We start from the raw sequence: 11,235 nt of genomic DNA, 5'->3' as shown, positions 1-11,235 counted from the left end.
CCCACCCCCACCCCCACCCCACCCCTTTCAGACTCTTTCACCAAATGTTCTGTGCAAGTCATCAAGTCACTGACCACGCTTAATGTTGCTTAACCATTACCGCTGGAAAAGCTAGCTTATATAATTATCAGCAAGGCAGTATATATATTGTTCCATCATATTCCGTGACTGTTACGATTCAATCCTTTTTTTTATTTTTAGTATTTTGATATTCTTCGATCGAATTCAGTTCTGAGTGTTCGCCTACACTTACAACTTGTACTGTACAATCTATAATGGTACGTTGATGCAAGATATCGCGGGTCAATGTAACGGAGTAGTCCGAATTATTCTGTCGTTTTATCAACTTTTTTCATATCGGTCTGTCTTCGATTAACGTCGTTAATCGACGACAGACCGATATGAAAAAAGTTGATAAAACGTCATAATAATTCGGACTATGTAACGGAGGAGCACGTAATCAAAGAGCGCAAGTCTTCAACCCAATACGCTTCATTGTTCAGAACTCTAACTGAAGTGCCGGTGGATTAACTAACACCTCTGCCGTGTATAGACGACGTGTAACTGTATAAACAGTGGGACAGATATGGTAGAAATATCATAAATATGAAAATATTGTGTGGGAAGGTGTAATTATAGTCATTATATTATGTTATTCAAATTTCCGTAATTAAAGTTTATGTCCTGCTATATGCAAATCACTTTTTCATTAAAGTGTAATGTTAATTAACACATGATAACGATTAATTCTCTCGTCAATAAAACCACGAAAAGTAATATAATATGGCATAAAACTGTAAGTTTTTATTATAAGGTGACGTTGATGCGCATGCGTCCTAACATTTATTGTGAAATGGCATGTAGTGAAAGAAATTCTGACAAAAAAAGAAACATAAATATTCGTCGCTTTGTCCGTCCTTGCTTCCGTGTCAGTGTCCGACACACATAATTTCCGGGTGATAGCTAAGGGGCATCTAATTATATACAAACAATATTTGGGTGATTGATGACCAAAAAAGAAGGTTTTGGGATCACTTAGTCAAAGGTCAAGGTCACACTGGTTATATTAAATAAGCTGAAATTTTATGAAAACTGTTGGCTTCCAGATGATATAATTTGAACTAAACATTATAATATCTAAACCAAATATGGATACACGATGCCCTTTTAGAAAAGATAGATCCCTATTTCAGGATATTTAGGTCAAAGGTAAATGTTACTGCAGATATAAAAGCCTGAAATTCGGCAAAAGTGTTGATTGCGGTATGATAACTTGAATTCTGTGTAAGCCAATTTTGGGTATATAGATCAAAGGCCAAGGTCAAAGTAGCTAATTTCAAGAAAGTGTTGGTTTCCGGATTCGATCTCTTGAACGATATATCCGATCTAAACAAAACTTGGATAGTTGATGTCCATTAGGAAGGGGAAGCTTCCTATTCAATTTATGGATACTACGTTAAAGGTCAAGGTCACAGTATATTTTAAATATATCAAAATTTTGTGAAAATGTAAATACCTGATCGATGAATTTTTCTTCTTTTAATAATAATAGAAATATCTATTGATGTTAGGGATATTTTGTGACAAATTAAGATCAATGCGGCTATGAAACGATTTATGTCAGTGATTTTTTTTTCTTTCTGGAATCTAAACAAATATTTATTATCAAGCAATGCAATTAGTCATTTACCCACTAACCAGGAGCTTAATACGGAAAGATATGTCGGTTCTACATGTATCCCCTTTTTCATTCGTTAAAATAGAACTGACAAATTACGTAGGTCAATTATAAAAACCGTTTCCATTGCTCATTTGTTAGTCATAACTAACGTAACCTTTTATTTTGGGAAGAAAACAAAGCCATCGTTGTATGCGTTTGCTTTCGATATATAAAAAAAAATCATAAATATTCAATTTCAACTCGATACAGGATTAAAAGATGAATTTCTACGTCTCTTATACAGCGGTGATGGATGTCTCGCTTAATTGCTATTTTACAAGTGTAAGCAAATAAAAACTCGCTCGCCTGACACATAGGGACAATTACTGCACACATGAACTGACAATGTCATCGCTGGAAAGGTGTCAACATCGTGTCCGTCATGTTCACTATCCATGAAATATGCGTAACTGATGATGTTTGTAAACCTTCTGTTTGTTACAGTTTCTGACACCGCTCAACTGCACCGATGCATGTTCATGACCGCATTTATAAATTGACATATACAATGACGTGCCAGGATTCTTTCACGTCACGTTATTCACCCCATTGGATTCTATGTTAATTTGCTTGTTTTTCAAAAAAAATAAAAATATTTAATAACATCGACAAATTTAACTCATCGATACTAGTAATAAAAACACTGAATACACCTCCAGCCGTGTGCAAATTTTTATCAAATTGGGACAAAAAAGCAAGGAAATTTTATTGAAAATAAGTAAATCAACTATGATATAATGGGAAAATAACGTAACGAGGAAGACTTACAGCTCGTCACGGTTCATGTACATGTTGTTTCACATAAATTAAGATAATCTTATATGACATGTCGAACCTCACTGAATTACATGTACACATTTTGTTAAAACTGCTTGCTTATTTTTTTTCTTTCTCAATGTTTTCTTTTTTACATAAATTGTTAGTTATTGTTAGTTCTGTATTAAGTAGAAATGGTAAAGAGATACCTAGCAACGTCTATGGCGATGATTCCAGCCGCACCTCGGGCAAAAATGTTATAACCAATTTGTCTATTTCGATCACGTAATAATCTCACAAAACCCTTATGGGTCAGTAGGAAATCATAAGGGAGGTTAGTATCAAAATCAAAATAGTAACGTTACGTTATATACGGAATCCTATGTCTGTGTAAATTGGTATACAAACTGTTCTCCTTTCAGCGTATAGTTGACGTTCCGGAAGTGACGTCGAAAGATACAAAACAGAATGTCATAAAGATAACAGTTCATCACTGATTTTCGTTTTAAAAACACTGTTAGACTGACTTTCGTTGTTAAAACATTGTATGACTGACTTTCGTGAAGTACGAAAGTATTTAAGGGTCCTCGATGCGACAAATTCGTTTAATGGCTAGCCCTTGATCCCATACAATAAATCAGATATACCCATAGAAGGCTCAATCTGCTGTAATCCACTGCATGTTACATCGTATAAGGCGAATAATGTGGAATCCCTGTAGAATCAGGGGTGAGGATGGGGAGTGGTTTTTTCCTTGTTTGCTGATAATTAAGGGACATCAGTGCAGAAACTAAAATTGATCTGCCACCTCCATTGCAATACTTGGGATCTATATTTTCTCTCAAGCCTACTTTGTTCCTTTCAATGGTATATCTCCCTAGGCAACCGTCTCCACATTGATTTGACCCTGGCTATAACAAGGGCGTTGAACCCTGCACAGAATGTCGAGTCTAACTTACCCCCTATATTATCTTATAAGGAGGTCAGCAACTAATCTTATTAATATCTGATAAATGGATAATTTCAGTATAAATATTTTCACATTAGGGGTTGACTTGTATAGTACCACGTTGACTAAATCGTACAATAAGAATTAGGTGGAGAATGTTGGTAAGAGTTTATCACGAGAACTACAAATCTCGTACATCTCTAATAGCGTAAATCACCTGCCCAGACAGACGTTACAGAGGATTCCGTGCTTTAGTGTCCACTTAACTCGGCCATGAAACAGCATCACCTTGTAGGATTTATGACCTTTCTAGACCTCATTAGATTATAAATTAATTCGTTTTAGGATCAACGCAAAGCCAGACTCTGAAAGGAATCAAAAAAAAATACGCTCATATAAAAAAAGGGGAAAACGTCTCACGATGTTAGCGCCCAACTACATAGTGTACATGTAGAACGTTAGCGACGAAGAAACACGTATACACCAAAACAATAGGGAATGCATCATGATCAAATTCCCTAAACCGGATATAGAACTTGTTTCACGTACAGATTTATCCCAGGGTTCAGATGCAGAAGATAAGGCAAATGCAATGCATAGATCCCGGTATACCGCTTCCGACACACGCGCACACATATAACACACACGAGGCACGTCCCGAAATGACCTTAGATTTACATATAAGTACAGTATCTTATAGGACGCTAAATTCAATAGGTAGATAAAAAAAAAATGTATATATTATATATATCGAAAACACTATACCTGCTGAATAGTGCCCGAGATGAAAACCTGAAATTGTTTCGTCTCTTTTTTGTGCTGCATGTGCATTTTAAGAAGTAAAAAGCGATACAATTTTACTACTGCGCAAGAACTCATTAAAGAGTTGTCGCCTGCTCATCTCCGGTTAAATAAAAATACGAAAGTAAATGTCTCTAAAATTGTTCACATATAACACTTTCTTACTATATGTTATACCCACAGAGACCAAAATGGCTTTAATCACTCTGTAAAATTGTTTTGGCATATTAAAGTAATTTTATGGACCTGATGTGACAAATTTGAACCACATACAATGTATATCTATTATTAACAAATCACCTGCGACCCCGGTTATAACTAAATTACACACGATCCGATAAACTTGTCCATAAATAAGTCAACCATAAAAATGCTATCAACTCTTGCGACGGCGGGATGTGACCCCGTGATCTTTACTGAATTGATTATTACTAGATCGTATTAAAATGCACATAAAATTATTGACAGATGACGTAAGTAAGGTCGTAAAAATCAAAAGTGCCATGTCGTCTTTGACATCTACGACAAAACATCTCTAATATTTGACAAGAGTTTACCCACAAACAAGCCGACGGAACACCATTCCGAACAGGAAATAGGAAAAGTGTTCCGAATCAATCGACAGCCAGGCTCCAATCACTCATTGACTATTTTAAGCGACACCAAATTCGATCAACGATAATTAAATTGTTATAAATGACATTTAGAGCCAAACCACCAATCAATCAATCATGGCAAAGTAATTGGTGTCCTATCTAAGCGATAAGATTGTTTGAAAGTGTATGAGAAAAAACAGACCTCTTAAGAAATTCTATTTCATAAAATTCCCCACAGCTTGGGCGGGGTAAATTAAAAGCATATTTCGTCAAAAAGAGACATAGTTATGGGCGATGTAGCTATTGTATAGTTATCATAATTTGAGTCCACTGACGGCAAATATCATTGTACCATGCTATGAATTTTGACAGTTTTGATCATTTTTGTCAAAATATGAAACAGTCTGAAGAATTGGTGGAAATCCTTGGAACTAAGAGCACTTCGCCATTTTCAAGATTTTTTTAAATATCGAGTTATTTTAAAATTTAAAAAAAACCGGATTGCCTCGAGTCCACCTCTCGATTTTATCCACGTGCTCGCGATGAGAAAATTGTTCTCACCTACAACTCAGTAGATTAAACAGTAGCTTCTTTAAGACACGCACAATCTGTTTTTTCATAATTGTTTAAGAAATATTCGAAGTTATCTTCATTTATAGAGAAATAGCTATCCAGATTATCGTCCAATACCCTTGCCTTTCTCACTATCGGACGGCTAGATCGATTGTAGAGAACGCCATATCCTTTGATCATTGTGCGATTTCCACGTGTGATTACGTATCCATAATGACGAAAGAAAGGAAAGGGCAACGTTCTGAAGACATTGACAGATTTCCATATTGATATTTAAGTTTTACTTTCTACGCAAATAATTTACATATTAAACGTGTCGCAACGTTTCAAGACCGACTGGTCCCTTTGTCAAGCTCTGACTGAGTGAGCGATAAACAATTTCGTCCCATCGTGGTACAGTAGGTCTTGAAACATTGCGACACGTTTGTCGTTAAATACGTACATTGTTTGTATAGAAAGTAAATTTTTAATATCATACATTTCCAAACTGATGAATCTTATTGAAGAGATTTCCATTGTTTGTCAGCGTTCCATATCATAAAGCATGTTCCATATCATAAAGCATCACCAGAGTCCAAATGGAACACGTGATTATTTTTCGTTAGTTCGATCAGGCATGCAGAGCAACTTGATTAAGTGCAAATTTTATTGTCCGAAATGAATGTGATTCTGGCCATTGCTGTCCGGATAAATGAAATGCCGCTTGATTTACATATCATGGTTTGTCACTCACTTAGATGTTTCCTTCTTGTTGTGATGTGTCTGATACATATTGCTATAATGTAAATAAGGTACATGTTATGTTAAAACAATTGAGTTTACATTAGTGTCCGCATTAGTTATAATTATGACCCCAGGGCTACACGTTCAGTTCTGCACTTGATATATATATACGAAATTGTCTGCCGTAGTTTTATATTCTCCGCCAGGCGTCGCTTCCAAAACTGCGACGCCTACCGGAGAGAATAATTACAATGCAGGTAACCTAGTCTTTGGCACAGGGACATGACATTTTGTTACAGTTAGTATACATGCATATTTAAACCTATACTTGCGTAAAGAGTTATATAAGACCTGATAAGTGTTTAGATCCCTATATGACAAGCCTAGTATAACTCTCTACTCACCAATACCTTCTATAACAAATTATCAAGTCCCTGTGATCTAGGGCTTTTGATCTGTTAATCAGGATTCGTTGCCTTTAAAACACACTTTCAGAACATTCAGAAAGAGAATTATCGTCAGTCAGGAATATTGGTATATTTGTGTGTTTTAGATGAGGGAGGTCGTTTTGATTCAAACGACATCGCTCTTTTATTGACGTTTAACATCATTATTACACAAAGGCCACTAGGCCTGATAATCACATGTTTCCGTTATTTTGGCGTCATTCATTGTATGCTAGATGAAGCTTGCTAGACATTTTATTACAATAATGGTTAAGAAATTTGTCGTTACAAACTTTATAAGATTAATGCACAATCCATTATATTTCAATATTTTAAGAAGCACGTGTATAATACTGTTTTACAGTAACTACTTAAAAATCTCAGAATTTATGCTTTTGTTATTAAGTTACAACTATTAAGAAATATCAGATTATTATGTTAAGGAATAAGATAACTTTACTCAAACGGAAATTAATAAGACGACACGCCTGTCTCTCGTTCACTCGCGAGCATAGTTAATGCCTGTTGCTAAGTTATTAAAAATGATAATGGGGTATGTCATCCTTTTGTTAAGAGTGATGAACATTTGAAATGATTGGTTTAATGTAAAATAATTTGTTACAAAACAATAAACGGCCTTTTCAAGTTTCGGAAAGACCATGATTTTATGGACCTCATAAACTCTTACAAATGTTACGTAGGTCTGCTTGGGGTTGCTGGGATATGCTGTGGTGCTAGGATGAACCTTGTTTTTTTTTGTGGTTTCGAGAATATGCAGTGATTCCGTTTGTGGTTGCTAAGATGTGTCATGGCTCTGTTTGTGGTTGCTAGGATTACTGTGGTTCCGTTTGTAGTTGCTAGGATGTTTTGTGGTTGCGTTGTGGTTGCTAGGATGTGTAGTGATTCCGTTTTTGGTTGCTAAGATGTGCCATGGTTCCGTTTGTGGTTGTTAGGATGTGCAGTGGTTCCGTTTGTGGTTGCTAGGATATGCCCTGGTTCCTTTTGTGGTTGCTAGGATTACTGTGGTTCCGTTTGTGGTTGCTAGGATTACTGTGGTTCCGTTTGTGGTTGCTAGGATGTTTTGTGGTTGCGTTGTGGTTGCTAGGATGTGCAGTGATTCCGTTTCGGATTGCAGGGATATGCCTTGGTTTCTTTTGTAGTTGCTAGGATATGCTGTGGTTCCGTTGTGGTTGCTAGGTTGTGCAGTGGTTCCGTTTGTGATTGCAATGATGTGCATTGGTTTCTATTGTGGTTTCTATGATGTGCAGTGGTTCCGTTTGTGGTTGCTAGGATGTATAGAAGTTCCGTTTGTGTTTGCTAGGATGTGCAGTGGTTTCTTTGGTGGTTGCTTGGATGTTCAGTGGTTTCTTTGGTGGTTGCTTGGATAGTCAGTGGTTGCGTTTGAGGTTGCTTTGATGTGCAGTTGTTCCGTTTGTTGTTTTTAGGATGTGCAGTGGTTTCTTTGGTGGTTGTTTGGATGTTCAGTGGTTTCGTTTTTGTTGTTGCTGATATTGCTGTGGTTCCGTTTATTTTTGCTATGATTACTGTTGTCCCTTTTGTAGTTGATAGGATTACTGTGGTTCCGTAAGTGGTTACTGGGATTACTGTGGTTCCGTTTGTGGTTGTAAGGATGTGTAGTGGTTACGTTTGTATTTGCTAGGATTAATTTGGTTCCGTTTGTGGTTGCTATGATTAATTTGGTTCCGTTTGTGGTTGCTATGATTATTGCGGTTCCGTTTGTTGTTGTAAGGATGTGTAGTGATCACGTTTGTAGTTGCTAGGATTAATTTGGTTCCGTTTGTGGTTGCTAGGATTACTGTGGTTCCGTTTGTGGTTGCTAGGATTACTGTGGTTCCGTTTGTGGTTGCTAGGTTTACTGTGGTTCCGTTTGTGGTTGCTAGGTTTACTGTGGTTCCTTTTGTAGTTGCTAGGATATGCAGTAGTTCCGTTTATGGTTGCTAGGATGTGCAATTGCTCCGTTTATTGTTGCTATGGTGAACTTATTAAGAAACAAAATTTTGGCAATAACAAACAGTATTATCGCTTTTGGTTTTCAGGAAACGTTGCTTTAAACAAATGTTTTAAAAGTTTTTAAAGTTATTTTTTATATGTGATTTTGTATAACGATTGTGCACTGTCAGCTTATGTCTTATAAGTGCTTGACCTAACTGTAATGCTAACACTAAATCGATCGTAGCCTGACAGAACCACAGAGACAGCCAATCTTAACGTCAGCAAAAATGTATTTCTGTCACAGAGCTTGGTCATAAGAAACTAAAAATGTGATAAATGTCACATGTGATGATCTCAGGATAAAACATAACGGTGAAATAGGGGAGTTGGGAAGCTGAGTGAATTGTATCCGTGACATTAATGTGGGGGAAATACATCAAATAATTTGTAATATAAAACAAATGTAACAGAGGCCATGATTTTTTAATATCTCCGGTAGTGGTGATTCGGAACCTCTGGTTTACAAGTCTTACGCTTTGTCAAATGAGCTCCCTAACCGAGATGGTAGGAAACAGCTAGTATTGTACCAGAGTGACATACTCCCCGCCAGAAAAGACTTGTCTCGAGTTTTCCAGGGGTCATCGCGATTCCTTTTCAAGTGTCACTGAGAATTGTTGTCATATTTCCCAGGTCCCTCCGTGAGCGACAATGTAACAGAGGTCATGTTTTTGTCTCCGGTAGGAATCGAACCCGGGATCGCTGTTTACAAGTCTTTCACTCTACCGAATAAGCTAAAGAGGAATTCTCTCTAGCCGAGTGACACAAAAAGAGTTAATAAAGGTTTTACTCTTAACGATGTATTTTAAATCCGACTTATTTTATCTCTCCCTCAGTTCATAGATTCACCAAAAGGTCTTCTAGAATCAGGGGAGATAAGCTAGTCAGAAGAACTTAGCGGCTGGTAGTAAGTTTAGGTCTTCTACAGTAAACTGTGATCTTTTGCAATCGAACATACTTCGGCTATTTTCTTCGTAAGTCGACTTGACGGAAAAGACAGAAGCGTGTTCCGATTGTAAGCTTTTGTTGAGCTGTCACAATTTAACTTTGAGTTTTTTTAAATGATATTTTATATAAGATTTAATACATATTCTTCCAAATGCTATTTAATGTTGCTGTGTAACTTCAATGGTATATATATTTGTTCAGTAAAGAATTTAAAATAACAAATAATGTAACCTTGTACGTCATTCTTGTTGTTGTAGGTAACCGTTGGAACTGTGACCGGGAGTCCGGTAAGTGTGGGAAGGGTTTTGGCCCGCAGGAGGAGTTTTACGGCTGCGCTGACATTTCAATTTTAGACTTCCATTTATCCATGAAACCTCCTGTTTCGAAACCAGTTACTACAGTTCGACGAAAGTCCGGTCGGATTCGTAAACCTGGCGTCACGGAGGTCAAAACACCGACGAAAGCCGTACAAGTCCGAAACAACATCCTGCATAGGACATTTCAACCGGAGAAAAAGGCATTCAGCCCAATCAGACGCAAGTCCAGTCGGATTCGACCATCTGACGTCAGGGAGATTATAAATCCAAGGAAAACTGTACAAGTCCGAAACAACATCTTACATCGGCCACTTAAACCAGTGAAAAGGGCAAAAATTCATAAAAAGCCAACTTCAAAAACAGTTCGCAAAGGCGAACAATTGAATGATTTAGGTGGCGTTTTATGGAAACTTTTGAAAAGTTTGACGAATCGGGATTCGAATGGGCGAAACATTGCATTGGTCGAGTGGGACCCCGTAAGTCACTCCTATCAGTCGGACATTGTTTACGTACGTCCAAGAGAAGCCCACACTGGACAGACTGACCGCCTTTCTGTCAATAATGTGCGGTCAAATTGGCCCCCGGTGCGGCCCATGATCGTGGAAGCTTCTCTAGACAAACCACAGACTGGCCCGGTCATTTTGTCCGAGTCGCCATTTGACCAAGTTATTAAGAAAAATATATTGCCAACAGCTTTCGGAAATTTGAAAAACATTTCAACTTGTCAAGGAGTGAACAATTTTGCCAAAGTGTCAGGCATTGCAAAGTGGTGCACAGTCAACTGTAAAGCCGGAAACTGTCCGCCCGTGATGTGCACGTGCAGTAGGCATATCAATAGCGTGCCCATAGCGATTAGGCCTGATACGTCAATCATACGCCCCGTCCGTCCACTCTTACAATCCAGGGTACAAACCAATCGTATTTCTCATAAAACACAACCTAGTACCACTTCCGGTGTGTTACGCTGTAAAGGAAGCGGCCATTTTGCACGCGACCGGAAGATTTTAGCATGGTGCAACTCGAATTGTAACAAAGGGTTCTGTCCGAAACACATGTGCGTTTGTATATAGATGTTTATTTATAATATCAGTACTCGGAATCTGCATTAACATTCGAAATCGCCGCCAATTCCTACATCATCATCGACCATGGGCGGACATTCTCTCACTTTCATAGGTGTTTATTTTTATATTTAAGTGTCCAGTACAATGTCTAGCTATTTAAAGTATAAGAGAGGCCTTTTTATTGTCAACTGCTTGTTGGCTTACGAAAGACTGCATAAGGCGAGATTCAACAGACATTCCGGTGGTACAAGTAAAACGGGATACGTCATTGACACAAACCTCACTTTGAAATATACATATAACGTAATAAACTCGAACTTTTCAAATCAAAA

At 37.5% G+C, this 11,235-nt stretch overlaps 1 protein-coding gene across 1 annotated transcript in view; it reads left to right on the top strand.

Annotated features, from left to right (window-relative positions):
- LOC110448251 overlaps positions 1 to 11,235 on the top strand; it is a 27,446-nt gene extending 16,211 nt beyond the window's left edge. The window contains exon 3 of the mRNA XM_021494412.1: positions 9,780 to 11,235. Within this exon, the coding sequence (XP_021350087.1) occupies positions 9,780 to 10,909 (1,130 nt within the window). The 3' untranslated portion in view covers positions 10,910 to 11,235. The remainder of the gene's footprint in view (positions 1 to 9,779) is intronic.

Source organism: Mizuhopecten yessoensis, unplaced genomic scaffold (assembly GCF_002113885.1).
Source record: "Mizuhopecten yessoensis strain PY_sf001 unplaced genomic scaffold, ASM211388v2 scaffold3961, whole genome shotgun sequence".
Classification (NCBI taxonomy): Eukaryota; Metazoa; Mollusca; class Bivalvia; order Pectinida; family Pectinidae; genus Mizuhopecten; species Mizuhopecten yessoensis.
This window is presented reverse-complemented; position numbering and strand designations above follow the sequence as displayed.